General features: G+C 38.0%; 1 protein-coding gene across 4 annotated transcripts in view; it reads right to left on the minus strand.

The window, feature by feature from the left end:
- Positions 1–3,401: 3,401 nt before the first annotated feature.
- Positions 3,402–27,302, minus strand: part of LOC133533140 (uncharacterized) — an 87,845-nt gene continuing 63,944 nt past the window's right edge. For 2 of the 4 annotated variants that reach the window (XM_061872105.1, XM_061872103.1), the window contains exons 2-23: positions 23,532–23,604; positions 22,521–22,745; positions 22,250–22,419; positions 19,480–19,630; positions 17,438–17,633; positions 16,681–16,757; positions 16,309–16,507; positions 15,705–15,840; positions 14,868–14,985; positions 14,335–14,527; positions 13,537–13,696; positions 12,577–13,066; positions 11,808–11,958; positions 11,019–11,064; positions 10,656–10,769; positions 10,137–10,267; positions 9,884–9,922; positions 9,440–9,544; positions 8,718–8,988; positions 7,873–8,029; positions 6,698–6,887; positions 3,402–5,784 (exon numbers count right to left, since the gene is read on the minus strand). In XM_061872105.1, the coding sequence (XP_061728089.1) occupies positions 5,710–5,784; positions 6,698–6,887; positions 7,873–8,029; positions 8,718–8,988; positions 9,440–9,544; positions 9,884–9,922; positions 10,137–10,267; positions 10,656–10,769; positions 11,019–11,064; positions 11,808–11,958; positions 12,577–13,066; positions 13,537–13,696; positions 14,335–14,527; positions 14,868–14,985; positions 15,705–15,840; positions 16,309–16,507; positions 16,681–16,757; positions 17,438–17,633; positions 19,480–19,630; positions 22,250–22,419; positions 22,521–22,745; positions 23,532–23,604 (3,467 nt within the window). In that variant the 3' untranslated portion in view covers positions 3,402–5,709. The remainder of the gene's footprint in view (positions 5,785–6,697; positions 6,888–7,872; positions 8,030–8,717; positions 8,989–9,439; positions 9,545–9,883; positions 9,923–10,136; positions 10,268–10,655; positions 10,770–11,018; positions 11,065–11,807; positions 11,959–12,576; positions 13,067–13,536; positions 13,697–14,334; positions 14,528–14,867; positions 14,986–15,704; positions 15,841–16,308; positions 16,508–16,680; positions 16,758–17,437; positions 17,634–19,479; positions 19,631–22,249; positions 22,420–22,520; positions 22,746–23,531; positions 23,605–27,302) is intronic. The other 2 variants (XM_061872104.1, XM_061872106.1) reach the window with 2 other exon arrangements.

Here is a 27,302-nt window from a genome sequence, read left to right on the forward strand (position 1 = left end):
CCTAATTCGCAACTCGTGTCGATTTAAAACACTCCCTTCGGTCGTGTTTAAATTTATCGTCACTCGTTTCGAATTTCCTATTTTTCGCACTTGTATCGTAATGTACTATTAGGGTATCTTAGGTTAACTGCTTTTAGATAAGAGTGACCAGATGTCCCGTATCTACGGGCTGTCCCGTATTTTAAGCACGAATTTTCATTGTCCCGTAATTTGACGACGAGATCCAATAAAGATAAAAATTTACGTTATTTAATTTAAGGTATCTTAAGTTAGACGCTTTCTGAAGTCCTAGTGTATTCGATAGCGTAACGTAACGTATGCGTTTGCGTTAAGTCTCATTTTGTATGGGATTTAGAATCAGCGCGCCAAGAGGGACGTTTTGGAAACTCAAAATCCCACTCCAAAAATGAGACTTAACGCAAACGCGTAACGTCACGGCACGAATAAATTTACATTAGGGGCTGAGATATTGTTTTTTTCTCGTTTTGGTGCTAAATGGGGTCATAAATATATTTGGGGAGGGGAGGGAGGGGTTCTTTTTCTATAGCTATGAATATCCCCTTCAGACCCGGCGTCCATATCAATGGACATTACTGATATTTTTTTGTAATGTGACCCAGTGTTGTTCTAAAGGTAATGTAAACATTTAGCCGTGCTCTTTAGTCAATGTGAATTGTTTATGCTTCATCAAGTTCTAAGAAAAATTATGTAAGTATATCGAAACAATAAGTCGAATGTTGACGGCAGCCATGAGTAGACGCAGTACGGGTAAGCTAACTTTGTTCAATTATTTTCTTTGGCAAATTGATTGTTTATGAATATAACATATTTTTTTTCAAGTAGGTTGGACGTTAATGTTTGTATTTATCTAAAAATCTAAGTAACTTTTATCAATATTCCTGGCAAAATATGAGTAACTTTGTTTGTCCACTGGAATGGACATTAGGATCCGACTGTAAATAAAAAAGTGTACAAGTAATATATTATGTTACTGAATATTATTACTTTTTCTGTGTTTTAGTACTTGATTTATCAAGAAACAAAGACGTTGCCAGTCTGCTGGATCTTCTAGAAAATGGTACGCTGTCAGACCTCGACGAAGAAAGTGATGATGAAATTATACAGCCAGCATCATCAACGTCAACTCGTGTGGGTAGTGATATTGTACGCCCAAATGAACCACAACCACTCGAAGAAAACTTGGAAGTTGAACAAGAAATCGAAGAGGAGGATGAATCAGTAGTGAGTGGATCAAATAATTATAGAACTAATAAAAAAACTAACAAACCAGATATCACATGGAGAAAGCATCTTCAATTTGAAACTCCTGCATTTGTCTGGTCATCTTCACCAATATCAGAAATTGAATCACCATTGGCACCGATAGAATACTTCAATAAATATATTCCGGAGTCTCTGCTAGAAGAAATAGTTTTTAATACCAATTTATATGCCAACACAAAAAACGTCCGTTGACCATTTACTTAGCCTGTACCGCATTTTTATAAGGTCTAAAAAATGGACGTTGTGAATGATATTTCACGCGATTGACTTGGCGGTGACTAACAGCTGGTTAGAATATAAAGAAGACTGTCAAGTTTGTAAAATATTAGACAAAGATATTTTAGACCTTCTGCATTTCCGACAACGAGTAGCTGAAGCTCTAATAAAAATGGGACAACCACTTCTTTCAAGAAAAAGAGGACGTCCATCTAGTTCTGGAAACAGCAGTCCAATAAATACACCACCTAGTACACCGAAGAGTCGCCGGTGTATCGAATTTAGGCCAGCTAGTGAAATACATACAGTACGACACTGTCGACCATTTACCAGAATACGACAAAAAAAAAGAAGCTACAAGGTGCAAAAAACCTGGCTGTAAAGGCAAAACACATGTCTACTGCCTAAAATGCGATATACATTTGTGTTTTGTAAGTGAAAGGAATTGTTTTAGAGCATTACACCAAAACACATAATGAGTTTGCTTTTTTTCATTTTTTATACCAAATAATAATAAAAAAATATTTAAAAAAAACGTGTTACATATTATTTTAGTACCCTTAATGCCCAACTTAAAAACCTCACATAAACTAATACATATATACAATTAAAGCAACAGTTAAGTCCTCCTGTCCATTACAATGGACACAAAAATATCTAGAAAAATATAAATCAAATCTTTCATTTAGACCATAAATATACAGTTAATTGACAGAAATATTTTTTTAAACACAATCTCGTAATTCAGGTTTGAAGGGGATATTATTCTTCCTCGCATTGTCCCGGCATTTTGCCACGGCTCATGAGAGATTGGGGTCCGCTTGGCAACTAAGGGTCTCCCCAAACCAGTCGACGCGGAGTCGGCTTTCGCCGAGTGTTTTACACCACACTATTCGCATTTAGCCGATCGACCGTCTCCGCGGTTGGACACCTGCGTTTAGCAGTCTCATCCTCCTTGCGGCCGTAGAGACGCCCGATCGCCTGCGACTTGCTATCGCAACAGTTGTAAAGCGACGGTCGGCTCTCCCGTGCTCCGTCCTGCCGTCGAGACGTCAGACAGCACACGTACAGCTGTTGAGTCCGACGAACAGATGTAGGACAGCGGGTGATCGGCAATCGTAAATCTCATTTTTGGAGACTGGTTGTTAGTAACAACCTGAGTTTGAAATTGAACAGACCTGTAAGATTATTTTTCTTGGTAATTGTTACATATTATATAATAACCTGTGATGATGGATATGTTACGTAGACGGGCATGGAAAAAAAGGCTTACCAGCATTTTTACCGTCATCGGCTCTGTTCGGCCGTCGTCAGCTATGTTCGGCCGTCGAAGACGCTGAACGGCTTCCGCCAGCTCTGACCGGTCCTTATCGTAGGTACTCGGCCGTGATCGGAGCCGTTCAACTCTTTCCGGCACCGTACGGCGGTATAAGGAGATTTATGAATGCGAACGTGTGCGGTAGGCTGCAAACAGCGTCGTACGAATGCGAACAGCTTTACGGCAAAACGCCGTTTTCCCGTCGAAAGACGTCGTTTCGCGTGGGCCGAGCCGATTTACGACTTATTCGCTCTTATTGCGTTGACATAAAGCTTTTTCCGTACGCGATTTGCCGAAACGGCGTCGACTAGTTTGGGGAGACCCTAATCCCGAGAATTTGCGTAGGCACTAGTTTTTCCGAAAGCGACTGCCATCAGACCTTCCAACCCAGAGGGTAAACTAGTGAACTAACTGTAGATTTTAATTTCAACTGGATACCTCCACGAGTTCCCGAGATGAAGGCCTTGACAGACAGATGGACTAATGGACGGGCGGACGGACGGACCACCAAGTCATTTATAAGGGTTCCGGTTTTTCCTTTTCAGGAAAGGAACCCTAAAAAGCGAAATAATAAAACAATATGGTTACTCTACTACGTTTTATTTATGTCTCTTTAACAATACAAATTTGTGGACACTTAACACTACAAAGACAATAAAACTTTATTATTACATAAATAAATTTACCATCTATCATTATTACTAGTATACTAAATATTAAAATAAAAATAATTTCAAAAATAAACCTCGACACATCAATTTTATGGGAATGTGGAGCAAACAAATCAGCATCTTATAAAAATGCTTGCTATAATTATGTTTGACCTAATTATGATAACTAAATTCTAAGTCGTAATACAAAGTGATGCACCTACTTTGTTATAAAGTCTAAAATATGGCAAGACGTAAAATTAATCTTAACACAGTTTTGAAAAAAAGATTTTATCTTAAAGACACTGGTTATTCAAAAGATTATATAATATTGAAGTTGCCATAACCTATTTTTATGTCAAAAATAGGAATTAAAAGTTTCAATACTACTAAAAACAGTTGAGCAAAAAAATAGAATCCTATTTTACCTCAAATTAAATGTGTTTTTTAGAATTATTTTAATGTTTTTAAAAATAACCGACATATTATTTAATAAATATGTTATGTTGGTATAAACGATAGTGGCACTACTTTCTCTAAACTGGAATTGGACTTACAATTTACTTATTTTCTAGTTAAGTACTGGCTTGGAATGTGTATATTACAATCGTAAAGTGTACTCTATTACATCAAATATAAAGCACAAAAATCATGAAATATAGAGCTATTTTTCAAACAATTATGTGATATTTTCAGAGATCTGTAGTGAAGAAAATCAGAGAAAATACCAAAAATGAGTATTTAATATTATTTATAATACGTTTTGTCTAAAACAAAATACACTTAAAATAACAATAAAGCTGTAAAATACGTCATATACGTAAACGATTATCAATAACAAACAAAACATATTAAAAGCTACATATATGTACTGTAAAGTACAAGTAAAATAAAAAGCTACCACCAAATTTTATTTACTTACAATTGACTTAAATATTATACCATCAATCTTAAAATGTAACAAATTCATGAAAATAAATTCAAAATAATGTCAAACTATTTGACATTTTTTAAAATATATAGAAATACTGTCTTATTTCGTCAAAAATATGTATGCATCAAAATGTTATGTAAAAAAATGTATTAAAACAAAAATTGTAATAAATATACACCTAGGCGGTTTATGCTTCGTATAAGGTCAATTCGCAATGTGCTGTACATTTTACTATCTGTAAAAGAAAATCAAATGAAATTTCATTTATAATTAATGCTAAGTTCTTATAAATAAGAATAATTTAAAGATTGAATACCTCAATATTTAGGCTATAAATCTGTAATATATGAGATTCATGTAGTTACAAATTTATGAGAATATCCATAAATATGTATATAATAAATACGCATTCAGTATCTGAGCCTACAGGACGGACATAATAAATATAATTGCACTTTTGGAATGTGTTGAATTACTTACGAAATATCATTATACTTACATAAGAAAAATATGTCTAGTAATCGCTACTATCATTAAAATTATAATTTTAATTATTGAATCATAAGTAATCGATTTTAAAATGTCCTGAGACATACTAACATTAAACTAATTTTACGGTTTAAACTCAAGTGATTTAGTCACTTGCGCGACATGTTTCGGAGAGCCTAGGTCTCCTTTCTCAGATTAGGCTCTCCGAAAAATGACGCGCGAGTGACTAAAACACGTGACATTAAACCTTAGAATCATAAGTCAAAACACATAAAATATACGACCAAAATATACATAATTTAATTTTAATTACATAATAAAAACTTCGTCAAATAAACACCTTTATCATTATTAAAAATATTTAAAATAAGTAAATATGAATCCTAAACAAATTTCTTAGACTGTGAAGATGATTGGTTTACTACCAGTAAAAAACAAGTAGGCACAAATATTTTTCTCACTACGTTTTTAGATTCAACCGAGATTCTTAATTAAAGATATGTCATTATGAACTTTAAATGCTTTAACCATTGAAAAATATATTTCTATGAAGGTCCTTTGACCGCCAAAGACGTCAATTGACGCGCTCGGCTGCAGCCCAATATCAACCTTGGTGCATGCCGACACGGTTCACAATGACGCGCCAAGCACGATAGATGTAGCGTTAAAAGGGTTAATAAACTCAACATAATAATGTAAAGTTACTAACGTTGGCCAGTGTTGTTATTAGATCGCCATAAGAAAACTTCACATAAACGCAAACACAAGCTAACCGAAACGAAAAAATTATGTCAAACACCTATTATGACAAACATCAGTTATTGACAATCTCTGTAAACATGTATATTGTAGACCAGGAGCGACGATATGTGGTCCGAGGCAAAGCAGATATTCTGAAATAAAATAAATAAATCTCAGACACAGACAAAACATGGATGTATAAATAAAACACTACTGATGGTTATCATGACACAAAGCTTTTTTTGCTGAAATTGTAGTTGAGCCTAATATCCAAAAATAATACGAATTAAACAATTCGAGGTAATGAGTCTGCAACGTAGTAAGTAAATAGGTAGGTAGTAAGTAAATTAAAGAAGGATAAATTCTAATATGTACACGGCTTTTTAGCGATAAGACCGCCTGTTGTTTACCTCTGCTTATATTTCTGTTTTCTATTGTATTGGTTTCTTTTATACAGATGTGCAATAAAAAGTATTTGTATTGTGTTATGTTGAGTTGTGTTGTATTGTGTTGTGTTGTGTTGTGTTGTATAATATTGTACATTATGAGTACGTTACAACCTTATACATTGAATTTTTATAACTTTATTGCACATCAAAAAAAGGTACAAATGGCGGACTTCATGCCTCATGCCATTCTCTACCAGTCAACCATAGGGCTAAACAGAATAATGCCGAGGTCCCACAGCAAGCTCAATAATCCTTGTGTGTAACACGTAAAGGTACTAGACGACGATATCAGGCATCTAGGTAATATATATATATTTGAAACACATTATGTAGATACTCACGATCTCCAGTTTTGAAGGCAGGGTCACTACCGACTAGGTTTTGAGTAACCGCATTAAAAAAATGTCTTTATATTCGTATTACAATTCAAACTGATATCTACTAAAATTATTAAAAAAAAATACACTTAAAACTATTTAATACCCGTTTTGTGCCACGCCCGGTTCAAAAGTCCCCATCACCCTTAGCGTTGCCACGTTGTATGGCGATAGAGACTTGTTGGATAAGGCAAGACCCAGAACGGGTGTCGTAAATGTACAAAAACATAGCAAATTACCTTATTAGGCGCAAACGAAGCTCTGATCCTCAGCATTCGATCCATTTTGCAGCTTAATGGCATCCTGAACACCCAGGCACCGTACTGTAAGAACGGTTTCGTGTCGTCGCGGACGCGGAGGCATTTTTTGTCCGCATCGTCACATTGGAGGTCGCAGAGGCGGACCTCGCTGAGTTGGTGGTGAGGTGACCTTTGAAGTTATACGTTTTATTTTATTTATTGTAAATGTTATAGCAACTGTTATTATATGATTTTTTTTTATTTTTTTGTTTGTTTGTCTTCTTTTTTTTTTGACACTAATAAGCATAGGTACCCCGGGGTTTATGATTCGGGAATGATTTCCTGTAGGTATATAGGTATAACTTTGTTTGTTAAAAATTGTTACCAGTGAATTAAAAATATATAGTAAGCTCCAAATGTGCTTAGAAATGCTAATACCGTTTACGTTTTACAGTTTGTACCTACTTTTAACATAAACCTTCCCGCACCCAAAACTCCTGGAGGCCACGGGGTATATTCGTAAGCACAGGGTGAGTATTGAGGAATAAATAATTTCTCTTTATTTATTTAAACTTAATTTCACAAACAAAGAAAAATGTACAAATGGGGGCAGGCGGAATAATGCCAAAAGGCATTCTTTACCAGTCAACCATTAAGTCAAACAGAGACATATATGTTGGTCCAGGAGAGATTCATAAATAAACGTAAACGTAGTCATTATTTCTCTCATAATAATTTTATGAATAGTGATTTATTTGACCTGTTCCGAATACACTTTTAATGTTCCTAATAAAACTTTGTTCACGGAACACTTATTTTTGTACGGGTCAAAAATCTAATATTGGACCTTTGTCAAATGTATAAAAAACAAATATAAATCCATTTTACAAGAATACAACATCATGTTTAATAATTTCTTATCACGATTATTGTTCCACAATGTTACCCAATGTTCAATAATACTTTTATATTTATTTGTTAAAAATATTATGGCAACCGTAATTATGTGAAACTCAAAATTAGTATATTCAGGATGTGCCTTAACAAACACTTACTACTTGTTCGACGCCAAGGAGATGCTTACCATTTTGCACCTTACTCTTTTATAATAAGGCGAATAATTTAAACATACTTTGACCTCGCTTGCACAAACAATATCGTATGCAAATTCTCACCTAATAACTATATCGATGTCCTTGTCATGCAGGCAGTGAGAGAGCGGGACGGTGTAGGTGATGTTGTACGTCATGTGTGACGTTACCATTGCAGTGAAGAGCGAGTCGTTCGTAAACGACTGCGTTGCGATACCGAAGGTAACAGGGTATTTTTCTGCTATAAAAGTAAAAAAAACAAGTATTAACAACTAGATTTTATAGTTGATTCAAAATTGTTTGACATAATTCTAGTTTCAAGTTCTAATAGGAAAAAATATTTTAACCCCCGACGCAAAAAAGGTGTGTTATATGTTTGACGCCAATGTCTGTCTGTCTGTGGCATCGTAGCTCTCAGACGGATGGACCGATTTCGATGCGCTTTTTTAATTAGAAAGTGAGTTATCTTACGGTGGGTCTTAGCTATGGTTGATAAAAAAATTTCCAAAATGATGTAAGGCATTTTTGGTATAGAATGCTTTTTTTTGCATAATGCGTAGGGGTTATTAAAATTTGATTATTTTAGAATCTTATCTACATGAGATTCAGTCATTGGTAAATGCAGACATCAAATGCCTATAGACGATTAAGTCCAGTGTAGTGCGAAAATCAGAAAATAAAACCTTTTTATGACGGCGTGGGACTGAAGCCATGCATCGCCCCCCGGGTGTGGTGGGCTCATATTTGGGGGGCATGTGAGACTGTCACCTCTCGCATCTATCTACTGAGAAAGAGGGGGAGGAGCCTACCCACTCAACCCATACCGTCGTTTCCCACAATGTGCCACTTAAGGAGGCGTCCTGGGCTCGCCAACATTGTACTAAGATACAAATCAATAAAACTAGATACATGACACCAGGAATCCTCACCAGATAGCTGCTCCAAATTCTCCTCCGAGCTGCGCATCGAAGCTGACAAAGCTTCATTCGCCTCTCTCTTCCTCATTCGTTTTCCTATCTGCCTTCTCACTCTCCCAGTCAAGTTATCCGTCTGGTTCAACTTATTAGGATCCAGCAAAGTGTTTTCAGCCATTATTTCATCGGGTATTTTCTTGAAGCGTTGGATAGAGTCATTATCTTGCTTTAGAGGTTCTGTGGCATTTTTTTCTGGTATCACTGGGATGTTTGGAAGTTTGTTATCCTGCAAAAAAAATTAAAAAAAAACTTACATAAATGAATGATGTCAGAAGACGATAACTGTTAGCTATATTTGGCAAAATAATCACATCTATTCAATAATACTCAATTCAGTTAAGACAGTTAGATCTTTTAAAATGTACGCCTCTAGAAGTTGTAAGCATCAAAACAGAACGTTTGCCCTCAACCACTGTTTTAATTGACAATATTGGAGTAGAAGAAGACGGGTACAATTATAATACAAAAAATTTCGCGTTTAGTGCCCTTACTTTAGTGATAATGTTTGCCCTCTCTTCTTCTACACCACTATTGTGATCAAATTCCTCATGCTTAGCGTCTTCATTTTAAAAATAATTAGCCATTTTTGTAGACGCGTCACCACACTGTTGCATAAAAATAAGTTTGAAGGTGCCAACCATTGGTGGGTGTCAACAATAAAGTATCTATTTGCGTACCTTTACTGGAGGTTCTGGGGGTCGGAAGGTATCATTCAGCTCTGGTTTGCGTTCCAAAGGCTCCTGATTTTCGAAGGCTTGTGGAGGTTCCAGGTTGCATGGCGACTGGAAAAAAATATGTGTTACTTATTAGCATTATTAATTTATTTATTTAACAATCACAACTAGTGACTTTATCTTTTGTACCTAGTTGAAAATCAAATGGGTTAAAATAATTTGTTAATGACGATCTAGCTTTAATTCCTGACATAATAAAAGATATAAAATCAAGACAAATATTTTGCTGCATTATATTACAATTATTAGTAGAAATAAAAATGTGGGAAAAGGGCTTAATGAAAATATCATAATCTAGGGTAAACAACATCATGAGATAGATAATTACGTAATGATGTATACAAATTCGAATAATTGAGTGTGAATTTTGCAATTCGTGTTTCTTACCAACATCGTTTGTATCCATCTTGAAATATATTCCAAATCCTTTTGCAGCATTAACAAATATTTTTTTTCAAAATCAACAATTACAAAACTACCGCTCTATGATCTTTTATCAGACAATCATCTACTCTAATCAGTAAGTAAATTGACTAAGCGGCTACGGTGTCTTACAATTTTATTATTTTCTCTTACTTTCATACTAGAAATAATTAATATAATCATTAGAACACATACTTAAACTATAAAAAAAAAATACCTGGCATTCAGCGTACAGATCGTTTTCAGAGTTAGCAGAAAAGCTGCAAGCACTTGCGAGTTTTCCAACAATATCTGCAGTTGCTGTAATGGTGATCGCGCGGTCCAGCGGCGAGTGTGTAGCGTCCATGTCTAGGAGAAAGAGTATTATGACAAAAAAATTTAGGAGAAACAATATTAGGCATTTTTATGTACGATTCAGATCAACCGGCTGAAGTCGGGATGTAATATAGAGTGAAAGTAGATAGTTTCTTTCGATTATATTGCTTTGACTATATTAAAGTGACTTCAGCCAACTACGTTAATTGTAAAGAATTTACTTTATTACAAATGTAAATATATTTGACACTCATGGGCATGACCTCGTCATGACTATGATAAAAAAAATTACATTGTTGTAAGGATAATTTTGCTTCTAGTCTGCTTAGAATGCTTTGTATTGTATCCATTATGTATTGGAATGTATCCATGCCAATATAACTAAAATACGAATATAAAAAAAAAACTATTGTGTTCTTACTTAGCACATCCCGGACATAGTTTCTAGAAGCGTGGAGAGTAGACGCGATGGTGCGCAAAGATTCTGTGGACGGCGTGGTTGGGAACTCCTGCGTAGTTTTGTGTGGGCCTTTTTCTGTGGACATATTTTTGGGTAAAAACACACATTTTTATTGTACCTACTTTACTGGATGTAATTTGAATTCTATTCTTCCATTACATAACAAAAACCGATTATAAGGACCGAAGTGATCCCATAAGTACTCCGTGAACAAAGTTTTGTACGGATCACTAAAAATATCGGAATAAATGACAATAAAAGAAAATTCTTTGTGTGTTACATTAGAAATATATTTGTGCGTTATAATAGATAGACGAAACAAACCTTTTGCATTTTTCTTCGAAGGCACATGTTGTGAGAATTTCAAATTCTGTAACATAATAGTACATTACGATACAAGTGCGAAAAATAGGAAATTCGAAACGAGTGGCGATAAATTAAAACACGACCGAAGGGAGTGTTTTAAATCGACAAGAGTTGCGAATTACCTATTCGCACATGTATCGTACAACGTTTTACTGTACTTATGGCCCTTTAAATGTTCGGCATAGCAACGTAATATGCTAATTTTCGCACTAGTGCGATACAGTAGCACCATTTGTTCTGTAATAATAGCAACGAAATTCCTAGTCGCACATGTATCCTACAACGTTTTACAGTACAGTCAAGTGTAAAAATATGGTTTTACACATCTTACTCAAAAATATGTCCCATAGCATCTTATTCCAGTGTAATAAGAGCGTAGTACCATATTTATGAGACGATTCTTTCGATACATATTTTTGCACTTGACTGTACATATGGCCCTTTAACCTTTTTAACGCTTTTTGTCATAAACACAAACATCACTCAAACGCCAAGCTCCCGGGCGCAAGCGAGCTAAAGTAAACCTTACTCGAAAGTGTGAAGGTTACTTTGACAGCGTCCGCCATGACACCTATAGTTGTCCTTGGCGCTGTGGGCACGACTAGTAACGACGACTTTAGGTGTTCTTGGCGTTCTAAAGGTTAAATTTTCGATATAGTTACGTAATGTGCTAATTATCGCACCAGTGCGGTAAAGTAGCACCATATGTACTGAAAAGTGTTTATGAAATGTGCAGGAGATCCTTACCTGTATTTGGTTCAAGTCTGGAGGCGTAGCTCTGTAAGGAATGTTTTCTTTTCTATAGTTGTAGTACGTGTATTTTTCGTGCTGTCTGTTCTCCTTCATGTTTAGCAACTCTTGATGTTCGCGGAAGTATAACGCGGACATTACCACCAAACTAAAAAAAAATACAAACTACTGTCAATTTTGTAGCATAAACACAAGAACACGAATCATAAACTTTTCAACACACCAACTGGTAAAGGCCATCTTGTTTGTTCAAAAACTAATGAGAAAGTTGCATTTTATCCAGAAGTAATCAGATGCCAATTTTGAGTTCGTATAAAAGAATCTAGTCTAGTAAAATTTAGTTTTAAATGACAATTTTGAATGGTATTTTTTTATTACGTTCATTTGAATTTGTTTTTTTTTTGGTATTTCATAGGTTAGTAGTTTCCTCGCGTTGGTGTAGTGAAAAATTTTGCTTTCACTATATATATGCACGGAAAGTGCTCATTCCCATACACGTGTGCGGGAAAATAGCACCATATGTAATTTTTTGTTAACAGCGTATATTTATCCTATAATAAAAAGGGGATTTGGCACTTTAAAAAAAAAATCTTAACCGATTATTAGTGTCAATTACAGCATATTTTTTGTTATTTTAGAAATCATTAAAAAACGATTTTGGTCAAAAATAGATGTGGCACAAACGTATTCTCAGCCGACGAATTGTTAAGAGTAATAGTTTTTAATTAAGTTTAGCAAGATTATTAACCAAGTAGTCCTCACTTACCAAACAGCCATAATGAAAATCAAAATCGTGATGACGATCTGCAAAAACTTATTCGAAATCAATTCACTGCTGGCATCACTGTATTCCTTTTTACAACAAAACGCCAGCTTAGTATTGCCAGGCGCAAAATCCTCCTTCAACCACAGACACGTATCTTTTTTTTTCGACATCGTGCTGTCATCTGAGATTTTCTGAACGTCAGATTCTAGAGTGCCAACGTAAGGCGGGAATTTGCATTCGTGCTTTTCTTCTTTATGGTATCTGACGCAGGTTTTGTTGTAGTTGTAGAATTTTCCGTATTTAGAGTAGTTTCGTGGATCGTGGCAGGTTTTACATTGTTTTCTTGTGTATTTAGGGGAGTTGTGACTAAGTTTGTGGCAGCATTCGTGTCGTCGGATGTTGCGCGCTATGTCTCGTATTTGGTCTATGGAGATGTTGCCGTCGCTATAGAAGGATTTTGATGAGGAGGATATGGCTGAGAAGTGGGAGTCTGAAACAAATGATAAGTTTGTAGTTTAGAAGTTACTAGAAGCAATGAAGGTTACCAGTAATACAAGTATCGATTGGCTGAGACGTATTCTCAGGCTTGGTCGCTTTTTGAGTAATTAATATTTTATTAATTGTTGATACGCGTCGGTGACCTTTGCAAAGGCTCTCCTACTCTTGGTTAACCTTCGTAGCCTGGCCGCATCTTCGATGTTTGTCAATTTTTTTATGTAGGTACCTAATTATTAATCACCTATTTCATATTTCACCAGGAGGAAGCCAGGTGCCGAATTATGTAATAAAGATAGATTAATTGCTGTTCTAATACCCCCTCTTCACAAGCAGAACTGAAAATTCATGTGCAAGCCTGTCCCCAGAGTCTAGTTCTGCTAAACTGCTAAATTAATTATTCCGCGGTCGTTGCGATAATGACGACTTTAGATTTGACGTCATTATCATTTCATCGTCACTTACCGCTGCTAATATTAGATCGAGCACTGTCTCTCCTCTGAAGAATGTTAATTTTGCACAATTTTCTGTTAATCTTTTCCAGATGGTCGATACGGGACTCCAGGTTTCCAGTTACTCTGCATAGCTCTTTGACAGCTCCAAGATTCTCCATGAAGATACGGTCCTGAAATTAGGTCAAATGTTCGTTCACGAAATGTTTATTTATTTATTTAATCCAAATACTTGACTTGCAAATAAAATTATTCATTAATTTTATCGTCTGAACTAAACTGACCGACCTGGAAGTATTTTCTTCAAAATTACGGAGTAATGGGGTAACAAAGTTTAAAAAATAGGGTTACCAAGGACATAGACATACCAAGGTAATAGGCTTGGTTAAGTAACATACTTACTCAGCAAATCGGGACAGGGTGTGAGAGTGTTATAAAAACATAAGTTATAATGAAATAATTAGATTTGTCTAAAAATTTTGATGTTCGAGATTAAAGATCTGGTGTCCGAGCCGAACATCATTGCAGAAACGAAAACAGCCAGACTCCGATGGCTCGGGCACGTAGTCTGGATGGGTAAAGATCGTGCAGTCTGGAGGGCGTACTTTGGAGTTCCAAATGGCCGAAGACCGTCTGGACGCCCTAGGTACCGCTGGAGAGACGAAGTGCAAAAAGACCTTAGCGAACTCGGCGCCGTCGACTGGACAGAAACGGTTTTGGACAGAGAAGCATGGCGGTCTTTGGTATCGGAGGCCAAGATCCACTACGGGTCCCTACGCCACAGCAGTAAGTAAGTAAGTAAAAATGTTACCTTATTGACAACTAAGAACTTGTGTATAGTATCCCCATTCGGCAGCGTTACATCTCCAGCCTCCTTCACTGCTTCTGGTAGGACTTGCCGCACCTCCTGCGCAATGACCCCCGTGTCGGCCTGCGGGGCGGGGGACGTGGGGTCGAACCCGAGCAGGCCCGAATGCTCGGCGAAGGACGGGTCGTAGTTAAACCTGAAGGGGAAAGGGAATCGTACAGTTCCGTGTTTGAGCACGCATACTGGAGGCTTCTCTGAGAGTAATATAAACTAATGTCTGCAACTTCAATTTCTGTTCTTGGTTATGGCAAGGTGCACTCATTTTAGGGCACTGCGCACTTTGACGTAAAAACATTAAGAAAAGCAGGTCATATTTGCTCCAACTTGCCGAACAGCTATATTTGACTGGCTGCGACTGTTCGGTCGTCACAAAAGTCAAAACAGTCTATCGTAAGGTCCGCTTCCAATATGATCACCTCTACTTTTCGAGATCTTCAGCACCCTCTTTTGACTGTTATAGTTAATAAGACACTTACTTGACAACTCTAATGCTTTGAACATTCTTCAACTGCTGCGCTGTATCCAACTCCTCAATGTTGTGCTTTGCCCGAGCATCTGATGGATGGACTACGTGACCCATCACTTTTAGGTTACCTGTCAAAAAGAGAGAATTCTTAATACATCACGTTTCTATTAACTTATCACTTAGGCCTACCATGGTCGCACTTTTAACATTTTTCATTGTGGCAGTCACATTTTAACAAGTATATATATAGGTGGATGTACAGTAAGTGAAGCATAAAATAACTATCAGTAAAAGTCTACCCATCCATCATTATCCGTGCAATACAAAAGTATTCTACAAGAATCTCAACAACAAGTGGTCGTACGAACTTCGAACGTCCCGATGCAGTCTTGATCACATAGATAGATAAATAGATAGAATACTCTTTATTGGCACACCTCAGTAAAAAGATACAAAAGAAAAGAAAAGAGACAATTGATTAAATGTAGAGACAGAAAAACAGGCGGTCTTATCGCTAAAGAGCGTTCTCTTCCAGACAACCTTTAGGTAGCGGAAACAAAGAAATTAATCGAAAATGTAGGTGTTGCTAAAACGTTACTTCAGTCGGTTTACTTTCTTGAAGGCCTCCCTGAACTGCGTTTTTCAGTATTTGTTCATCAGTATCAGTACTCGATTTTTCTACCTATTTTTCTACGAGCAGCATTAGTTACATTCTTAAATCGGGCGGTTTTTAACTTACTACACATCTGGTTTTAGCAGGACTTGTTCGATTTTTTACGGTTTTGTTCGTCCAAATTTGAACATTTTCGGTGAGAATCGGTGAGATACTTAATCCCTACTAACTTACCATTTATGACACAGGACTCGTCAGGCCGGTCAGTGTTGATTCCAACACGACCGTTAAAGTGGACACTGTTGTCTGACACGCCTCGTTGCCACCAGTTCTCGGTGCAGTCCGACTCGAACTGTCCCGGGTTTGATGCCTGTAGAAACATTATTTTTCAAAATAGCATTCAAATAAGAGTTTTTATTTTCCAGATGTCACTTCTACTGCCATTGACTGCATGTAGCCAAGGTAAAATTTAAACACACTGCTTATGTCTCTACTGCTGATGCTGCCGCGGTTCTTCGCAGGACCAGCCTCTGATGGTAAGCTTTGGCAGCAACATTACATTAACAGTAAATTAACTCAATGCCTTGCTTCTTGCCTTACTATATTTCCCATTGCGGCAAATTGTAAACGGGCTGGTACAATTGCCCGTACTATAATCCTGTCACTAGCGCTAGCAGTGACCATAACATCTCCACTGAACATTGGCCCTCAGAGTTACAACCAGCTGGAAATGATCTATAGGTATGTTCTTCATCATCTTGAAGCTGAAGTTGGGTGTCACTCCTTGCTCTATTTTTGTTTTCTTTATTAATTGATTTTAATATAATATTTGACTTACCCTGACAATAATCCTGTCGCTTGCACTAGCAGCAACCATAACATCTCCACTAGGAACATACGCCCTCAGAGCTACAACCAACTGGAAGTGCCTCTGGTCAGGGTTGGGTCGTCCCTTCTTCCTCATATTGTTATTGGTGGTCTCTGCAAAGTGGAGGCGGCCGACAGTGACTTTTGTTCCTTCGCGTCTTAATTCCACTCTGGAAGGAAATGTTGAGTCAACAACGAGACAAAATGGTTGTGTCATACATTCACTGCAGACTAAACCGGCATGATGCTTTATGGGATCTAATGAACCTACGGGGGTCGCCGTAAATGGGCAAGAAAAGTAGAAAATATAAAAAAAAAATATCAAAGAATAAAGGCTACTTACGGTACAGGATGAAACGGTTTTTTCGTGCGGTCTGACTGGCTTTGTTCTACTCTCACCTCCTGGCTAGGGTCTTCAGCCTGCAATTAATTATATCACTTTTGTTTTTTTTCAATATCATATTTTATTTACAATAATAGTATACATCATGGATATATACAGTGGTGTGACTCTAACTAGCTTAAATCTAAAATAGGCCCTTGAGGCATTGTACCAAGGATGCTGGCGGCATTTCCTCGTTGTATCGCAATGCTGATACGTTGTGCGAGGAAGCGCCAGCTCTTCGGTCACCAGATACGTCAACCAGACGCTTCGCGATTTCTGCAAATAACTTGTGCGCGCTGGGACCCCATGGACCTATAGTTTCAACGCCAAAAATCCGTCATTAAATTATTTTAGACCGGGATATTCAGGCTCATACATTCCGTTCTAAATTTGTAATGTGTAAATTACATAAGTTAAGTAAGTAGGTAAGTTTTGACGACCGGTCTGGCCTAGTGGGTAGTGACCCTGCCTACGAAGCTGATGGTCCCGGGTTCAAATCCTGGTAAGGGCATGTACCTATTCGTGTGATGAGCATGGATATTTGTTCCTGAGTCATGGGTGTTTTCTATGTATTTAAGTATTTATAAATATTTATATATTATATATATCGTTGTCTAAGTACCCTCAACACAAGCCTTATTGAGCTTACTGTGGGACTTAGTCAATTTGTGTAATAATGGTCTATAATATTTATTTATTTATAATAAGTACTTACTTTGACACCATAAAAATGCAGTCTAAACCCGCTAATCTTCTTAAACCCCTCATTCGTCTTGACGTAATGTGGGTCGCCCTGCATCTGGATCTGGCACGTGACTTGGAAGTGGTTCTTCTTCTGGCAGACGAAGGCCTCGTCGATCTGGGAGAAGTTGAAGCCTTTGTCGGCGCCGACAACGTAGGAGGGGGGTTGGCTGGGGAAGATAGTTATGAAGCAAAAGTTGTACATGACACTAGGTGGTCGTTAATAACTAATCAGAGAACAACAGAAGCTATTTATAAAATGTTTTAATGTATTTTTCTCAAACTTGCTATGAAATGATGACATGACTTGCGTCGAATTAGGTCCGGAAATACTACATATCAGGTGGCATGAGTGAACATGATATGTAAAGGAATTTCATACTGCCTTAAACACCTAGGACTGTAAAGCAACCTTCTTTTGTTTTTTAACGTCAAATTGTGACACAACGTCTTGGTATCCAACTATCAACTAGCTTCAGTTAGCTTGGTACAGTGATTTGTTGTGCATATTCGTTGCTAAGCAACGGCGGTGGCGCATCGCGCTGACGCGCGGACTTACGGGTTGTACATCGCTGGTAGAGTGGCGAGCCGAGTAGGTCGCCACAAAACAAATTGACTACAATGTTTTGTTTTAATTGCAGGTTTGAGAAAAGCACTATTCATATCTCGGCGAGAAACGGGGTTGCCCGGCCTCTATAGTAATGTACTATTTGATGTTACTATAAATGTTGTATTGATTGTAAAAGAGCCCTTGAGGCCTACTTGCAGAATAAATTTTTGAATTTTGAATTTTGCTGCCTAATTTATCGAGATAAAAGTTAAGAATCTTCTTTTTCAAGGTTTTTCAACAAAGTATCCTTCACATGTGTATACAGGGTGATTCATGAGACGTGAGCAGGACTAAGCCTACACAATCAGTAAATGTTAATGAACCGTTCACCATCATATTTAAGTAAAACAATCTCGCTTTATTTCTGTTATTTAACTTTTTGGGAAGGACAAATTTGATAATCTACAATCATGGACACCCTACAACACTTAATTAAGAAAGATAAAACCTCTTTAACCGTTATGACAGCAGTTTGATTATGAAGAAAACAAAATGTCACACTTGAGTGAGATACGATTTTTCAAAAGTAACCAGACTCCGATGACATTCAATTTGTCACTTGTTATGGATAAAACAAATAGGGTGACCATACATGGTGTAAATAAATTATAACATTTTTTTTTGAACAGTAAAAAATAAAAGAACGTTAATCTCACAAATACTGGTACGAAACAGTTGCTTATAACTTACTGAATGCTCAAGCTTGATCCTGCTCACGTCTCCTGAATCACCCTGTATACATTCATCTCAATGACTTATACCATATTAGATTCTAGTATTATTTTTATTCATCAAATGATAAAACTAACGGTCGTAATCACCTCGAGGTTATTCGTCAAACGGCTTGTAGTCTTAGAACTTAACGTTGGATTTACATAAAACCTTTTTGAAAAAGTTACAGCTGGGATGCAGTTAGTTGGTTCTGCAGTGCTATATATATACTCACGACTTGAACTCACGGCCTCTGTATCGATACTCCAGCACTCTGCCAACTGAGCCACCAAGATCTCCATAGCCAGCAAATTTTCCCAACATATGGATCTAGGGGACCCTAGCGACATCTACCCTAAGAACGTTACATTTATTAAACTGCTACCGGAGTTCCATGTCATATTGGAAACTCACCGGTTACGATGTGCTAGATTAATCGTCGCAGACGTTTCTGCTTGTTTTTTTTCACTGAAGGAGCATAATTAAATCAACGCGGGCAGAGCTCAACGAGGGTGGGAGGGGGTTAGGGTCGGCAACGCGCATGTAACTCCTCTGGAGTTGCAGGCGTACATAGGCTACGGATACTGCTTACCATCAGGCAGGCCGTATGCTTGTTTGCCACCGACGTAGTATAAAAAAAAAAAGATTCATTGTCTTTGATCACTGAAGGAGCATTAGAAGTTGAATATACTTACAGTGGTTTGAGATTGCAGTCGTACAGCGTGTGCCACAAGTTCTGCTGGAAGGGTGCAAATCTTATGCACTGAAGGGGTACGTCGTCACCCGCTTCTGACCCGTCTACGGAAGGTGGCGCTGGGCGGACGTGTGTTTCTGGTGATAAAGCTGCTGGAAAACAGAAGGGGAATGGAGTAAAACATATATCATATTGTTTAAACTGTCTTCATTTGAAGTAAGGGAAAGTCGGTATACCACTAGACCCTACTCATAGTCTTGTGTTCCTGCCGGTGGGTAAGAGCTCAATGAGGGGGGGCGGGTTTAGGGTCGGCAACGCGCATGTAACTCCTCTGGAGTTGCAGGCGTACATAGGCTACGGAGGCTACTTACCATCAGGCGGGCCGTATGCTTGTTTGCCACCGACGTAGTATTAAAAAAAAGTCGGTAGTCTAGATAGTAGACATCTTTCCCATCACGAAGCAATGGTGTTCCCGACATTTGAGAGGCATGCGCGGAGCCGAGGCTGAAGTGAATGGACGCAGCAAGCAGTTTTTAATGTAGTTATAACCAGATGGACAAAAATTGCAAGAACCTGCTAACGGGCACGATTAGGTGTTCCTTAAAATAATTCAATACATTTATTTCAGGTCAAATAGGCCCATATAGTTTGTTAGTAATTACATTATACTATATTAAATTACACATTTACATTAATTAGTCTTCCTACAACTAAGGTTAGTAAACACATGACATAACATACTATTTCTACATACAGTATATTGGCTTGCCTGTCAGTACATGTATCATATGGCAATGGTTCATGTACTGACAGTCAAACCTTGACGCAAATGCCCTCAGGATGATGTTAGAGCTGTCCCGCACCCTACGCGACAGGGATGTGCACCGCTTCCGCATTGTGTGCAAATAATGTTCAGCAGTGGAATTTTGACTTCCAACAGACCTGTAGGGCTAAGATGGTCGCCTCTTTATCGCCTGTCACCATACCTGTCACGTTCTAACAAATATATAAGTGCGAAAGTGACGCATGACATGACAGGCGGCAAAAGCGCTTCTATGCTATCCATGCTGGATGCATACCATAAAAAACTGCAGGTTATGGTAGTACGGTTGTAGAAGAGATATGGTTATTGCCAATCAATAGTCAAATACGCGACTTAAATTGGAATGATGTCAAATTACATGTCATGTCATGAGTGGTGAGTAAGGTTGCCAGAGCTCAACGACGGGGGCGGATTTAGGGTCGGCAACGCGCATGTAACTCCTCTGGAGTTGCAGGCGTACATAGGCTACGGAGACTGCTTACCATCAGGCGGACCGTGTGCTTGTTTGCCACCGACGTAGTATAAAAAAGCGGCCAAGTGCGAGTCGGACTCGCCCATGAAGGGTTCCGTACCATTTATGACGTATTAAAAAAACTACTTAGTAGATCTGGTTCAAACCAATTTTTCGTTCGTTGGAAGTTTGCATGGTAATGTATATCATATATTTTTTTTTAGATTTTTCATTCCGTTATTTTAGAAGTTACAGGGGGGGGACACACTTTTTTTCACTTTGGAAGTGTCTCTCGCGCAAACTATTCAGTTTAGAAAAAAATGATATTAGAAACCTAAATATCATTTTTGAAGACCTATCCATAGATACCCCACACGTATGGGTCTGATGAAAATAAATTTTTTTTTTTAAATTTTATGACGTATTAAAAAAAAACTACTTACTAGATCTCGCTCGAACCAATTTTCGGTGGAAGTTTGCATGGCAATGTATATCATATATTTTTTTAGATTTTTCATTCTGTTATTTTAGAAGTTACGGGGGGGGGGGGGGCACACATTTTTCCACTTTGGAAGTGTCTCTTGCGCAAACTATTCAGTTTAGAAAAAAATGATATTAGAAACCTCAATATCATTTTTAAAGACCTATCCATAGATACCCCACACGTATGGGTTTGATGAAAAAAGATTTTAGAGTTTCAGTTCTAAGTATGGGGAACCCCCAAAATTTATTGTTTTTTTTTTCTATTTTTGTGTAAACATCTTAATGCGGTTCATAGAATACATCTACTTCCCAAGTTTGAACAGTATAGCTCTTATAGTTTTGGAAAAAAGTGGCTGTGACATAATCGGACAGACAGACGGACATGACGAATCTATAAGGGTTCCGTTTTTTGCCATTTGGCTACGGAACCCTAAAAAGGTAAGTATTTAATTCCGAATTAATGTGTGATTGCGTAAATCATTTGTTTTTGCAACATTATATTCTAAGGAATACCCACCGTATCTCCTGAATGCAGTTTTTTCATATTTTCCAGTCATCAAGCGCTATATATGAAGTCTCATTTAACACATTCACCGCTGAGCTACGGTCGTAGCGCTACGTCGTAGCTAATCACATGGGTTTCCCGGTATGTAAAACGACAATGTGTTATGATTAGAACGTCAACAACTTCGCATTATTAGATAGTCCCATTAAAAATGAAATAATAAACCAAAGAACGAAAAAGAACGTAATAGTACCGGTATTTTTTTGTATGAAGAAAAAACCGGTTCCGAGCCTTGGTTATGGAAACTCAAAATCCGATATAAAATGAGACTTAACGCAAACGCGTACGTCACGTTTAGCTATCGAATAAATGTACACTAGGGGTACAGATACATACTGTATACATGATTTAGTCCTAGATGAAGAGCATAACAATTTTGGGTTATTACGGGTTTTAAAACAAATGGGGTTCTGAGCCCTGATAGATCTAAATTTATGATGTAAACCTACCTGGTTCACATTTGACTTGAGAAACATCTTGCGAGTGCTTCCTCTTCTTCGTGCTTGGTTCTTGTAGGGTGGTGTAAACTGGTGTTAAGGTCTCATGGCCAATGGACACTAGTTGAGGGCTGATGATGGTCTGGTCTAGCTCCGGAAGGTCTACCCGCATTTGGTTGTACCTGGAAATAAATGTCCTGGTAAGGGGACCAATATCACGGTTTTTTTAAAAGATTAGAATTTTTGTAACCTCAAAAGTAGAGGGCACTTTATTAAATCTTACCTAGGATAGGAGATCCCCTCCAACCTCCCCCCCAGCTCCACCTCCTGCGGCATCACCACCACATCCAGGTTATCCTTCAACTCCTCGTACATGTAGTCTCCCGGCACCAGCTCCGTAAGGTGCGAGGGGACCACGTATTCTGGTAGGACCGGTATGTGGGTGGTGTCGGGGCTGTAGGGGTTCTCGGAACCGGAGTCGGGGGGGCTTTCGGGGAGTTGGTGGTTCCTGAAAAATAATATAAAATTTTGAAATTCAAACTTTAGAATTCAGCATAAAGAATTGATAATCGGGAATCAGTGATCAGGAGACTGGAACCAGTGATCAGGAATCAGGAATTAGGAATCAGTTTTCCCATGGGCGTAGGCAGCTGTCCCTCCCTGGAGCTCAAATTTTACATACCCCTCTGCGGCGTCTACCTCCCAAGACCTCCAGCGATATCAAATTGCCTCCCCCCCCCCCCCTCCCCTATTTCACACATGGAGAACTTAGAATTTTGAATTGAAATCCAGTGCCACTCATCACCTCACCACAAAAGTTTAACAAAGGTTTAAAATATAATATACTAATATACTGATAGGCGTGATAGTTAGGTGCAACCGACCCTTACTAGTTGTCTATGAATCGATAATTTGGTCGGTGAATCTTTAGGTACCTCGTCTTCTATACTAGCCCAATCTGGGGCTACAGTACGATTGGTATTTCCCATTCTAGTAAAGTTATTCCATTCTTAAGTCTTTAAGTCCGGCGGGTAGTCTCTCACGGGCGCCATGTAGGCCTCTAGTTCTTCGATGACATCCGGACCTGGAAGTAGTAATAAAGATCTTACCCCAATCTCCGATTGGGTGAGTAGTCCCACGCGGGCACCATGTGGGCTTCCTCGATGAGACCTCGACCTGGAACTAGTACTGAAGAACTTACCCGAGTCTCTGATCCCACGGGTAATCCCCCACGGGCGCCATGTAGGCCTCCGCAATGAGACCTGGACCTGGAACTAGTCAATGTGGAACTCACCCGAGTCTCCGGTCCGGCGGGTAATCCCCTACGGGCGCCATGTAGGCCTCCAGTTCGTCGATGAGACCCGGACCTGGAACAATTAAGGGCTTAATTATCACAATGTTTGAACCAAACAAAACGGAAAGAGTTACGGTGAAAACCAAACACGTGACGCTCTACCAACTGTACCCCAGTTTCTCGTTTACATTGAATATTTCCATTTAGTAGAGTTTAAAAATAACGATTTTTCGAGCGAAACCGAAATTAAAAGGCTTGTGCATGATAAAGTTTTGGAAATTTAACCGGATTCCGAGCCTTGACAGAAAGACATACGTAATACATGAAGACATTATATTATCTCTAGAACTCTGTCGTATGCATAATAGTAGACCGCAGTTTTACTTCTGATTATTGTAGTGACCTCCCTAAGCTTCAAAAATCTGATGTTGCCAGGGTGAAAGGCGGAAGTTTCCACCATCAGCCCCTTGAATTTCCTCCCTCAATCTTTTCTAGCTCTTAGCGTAATTGCACTACCTAATTGATATTGATATTATGCATACGACACGGTTATCTAAATCATTGCCTTATTCATAAACGTGTACTAAAGTTACGATGCCGCTGATCATCGTTTGTCCCTTTCCATCATACCAATACGTCGGAAAGGGACAAACAATGATCAGCGGCATCGTAACTTTAGTACACGTTTATGAATAAGGGGGTAATTCTCCATTCGCTGCACTACTGTATAATAATAAATAAATAAATAAATAATAATAAATATAATAGGACATTATTACACAAATTGACTAAGTCCCACAGTAAGCTCAATAAGGCTTGTGTTGAGGGTATTTACTTAGACAACGATATATATAATATATAAATATTTATAAATACTTAAATACATAGAAACACCCATGACCCAGGAACAAATATCCATGCTCATCACACGAATAAATGCCCTTACTCGGATTTGAACCCGGGACCATCAGCTTCGTAGGCAGGGTCACTACCCACTAGGCCAAACCGGTCGTCAACTAAGCTATCGATATCACACTTCAAACAATATTAATTACCCAAAAAAATAAAATTAATCACGAGACCTGACTATCAAGATGGCGCTCGAACGGAAGTCCGTAGCGTAGTCATCTCTATCACTCAGACAGTGACAGTTGCCTTTCGTTCGCTCCGGAGCGTTAACGATTGGCATGTTGGCTACGCGGCCTGATGAACTACGGAACTGCGCATTACCAGAACTACATCCAACATAAACACCTGTCTTTCACCCCATATAGTTTAGGTTATCGTGTGCGTTAATGAAAAATCACACGGTTGATCGCACACAGCACACCCCTTCGATTAACACAATCTAAACGTTGTTTAAACTCTGGTCACCCTGTATAAAATATACATTACATTATAATTTATAATAATCTTAAAATAAATAATTACTACAATACAACAGAGATGGATAGATAGAGACTAATAATAGTAATAATACATTAAATCTGGAGATGTAAAAGGTCCCAAATGTCAGATTACTAATAAGATTTGGAGGTGTAAAGTCTCTCCATGTGTCAAAATGAAATTTATACTAAATAAATAAATCGCGTTTAGACTGTTAAGCTAGCAGTGTCATAAGCTAATGCTACAGAATACATAACTAGTATGTATCCAACAAGTCAAGTATATTATACAATATTACAGAGATGTATAGTCTCCGCGGTTAATACACAGTTTGGAGATGGCCCCACGGTCTGCGACTACACTAATTAATAAGATTTGGAGGTGTAAAGGGTCTCCAAGTGTCAAAGAATTTAAAAAAAAAGTGTGTGACTATATTCATAAACACCTGTTTCCACCCCATATCGTTTACGTTATCGTGTGCGTTAATAACAAATCACACGGTTGACCGAGCACACCCCTTCGATTACGCAAATCTAAACGATTTTACTACAGGTTGCTTGGAATATAAAAATAATCATAAAACATTCATCATTATTAGCTTCTATAACAGAAGGTATATTCCAAGATATATTCGGCCACCGTATCTCCCGAATAAAGCTTATTTTCCGGACCCCGAATCTTAGGTTTTGGGTACATTCAAGCGGACGCTATAGAGCTCAAAAGTGGTCTCGTTTTTTCATTTATACTCGTAGTTTTCCTCTTTCACACTTATGAAATGTCTTTTGCACACTTCAATTATCTTTTTCTACTCGTTGACCGTAAGAGTTGAATTAAGATTATGTGTACCAAACTATAATTACGTACTTTCATGTATGGGCTCCCAACTCAAGTATAATATTAATTTCGATACGCTGTGGTCAACTGTTAAGAATTTGACCAATCACGTGCCGCCGCGCTCACACAGAAAAAACGGACAACTATTTCATGAGCATATTCATTCAACGCACGTTTATGTCTTTTGTACTACATTATTGCCTACTGAGATACTTACCAATTTTAATTAATTATTTAGGGTTTGCGGGAAGCGGTGGTGGCCGAGTGGATATGACGTCCGACTTTCAATCCGGAGGTCGCGGGTTCAAATCCTGGCTCGTACATACCAATGAGTTTTTCGGAACTTATGTACGAAATATCATTTGATATTTACCACTAGCTTTTCGGTGAAGGAAAACATCGTGAGGAAACCTGCATGCATCTGCGAAGAAATTCAAAGGTGTATGTGAAGTCCCCAATCCGCATTGGGCTAGCGTGGGGACTATAGCCCGAGCTCTCTGAGAGGAGGCCTGTGCCCAGCAGTGGGACGTATATAGGCTGAATTATTATTAATATATTTAGGGTTTATAGTAAAAAAAGTATTATTTTACATGAATCGTAGAAAATTTGTTCCTGTATACTTCTACCTAAACTTATAGTATTATATATAATAGTGATATAATCAAGCTTTTCAATCACCTACCTTACTTAGGTAACTCAGCAAGTTTCGTTGCCTAAATACGCTACTCGACTGAAAAGCTATCTATTATATCACGATTGTATACAATACTATAAGGTTAGGTAGAAGTATACAGGAGCAAATACATATAGGGACTCCATGCACACAAAAGGAGGCAGTTAGGAACCTGAAGATATTGCTAGGTTTCGTGGAGGAGCTGGGGTAGTTAGAGTAGCGCTACTCGTTTTTCACATAAAATATGCACAATGGTTGTCGATTTGCGAAAAATGCCCAGCAAAACTAACTCATAGGTAGTGTTGTGTTGCTGCCGGTGAGTAAGGTTGCCAGAGCTCAACCAGGGTGCGGAGTGTTAGGGTCGGCAACGCGCGTACAACTCAATAAAAAAAAATAAAAAAAAACTCCTCTGGAGTTTTAGGCATACATATGATTTCAGATTCAGATTATTTTTATTTGCGATAAATACATGTACGGTCGAGGAAATTGATTCTTTAGCAATTTGCGGTTCAAGTAATTTTTGTTGTACGTACTTATGCTAAGAGCTGTCCAATGTAAAGTGAACCGTAAACTGCTAAAGAATCAATTTCCTCGACTGTACATGCAAATACAGTTACACGGGTATATACACTTATTTACAATATATTACTGCTTACCGTCAGGCAGGCCGTATGCTTGTTTGCCACCGAGGTAGTATAACTAAATTTAAGCGTTAGTGTAGATCTGTGAGTGACACTAATAAGTAGTTTTATTGATACAGGAAAAACTCGGAACTAATTTAAGCGTACGGAATTTTACATAGTTTTACATTTTTTATATTTTATTAATCCATGTGTCTGTTGTATGGCGAGCAATAATATGTGTTGATATAATACTAA

The sequence above is a fragment of the Cydia pomonella genome, chromosome 28 (genome assembly GCF_033807575.1).
Source record: "Cydia pomonella isolate Wapato2018A chromosome 28, ilCydPomo1, whole genome shotgun sequence".
Classification (NCBI taxonomy): Eukaryota; Metazoa; Arthropoda; class Insecta; order Lepidoptera; family Tortricidae; genus Cydia; species Cydia pomonella.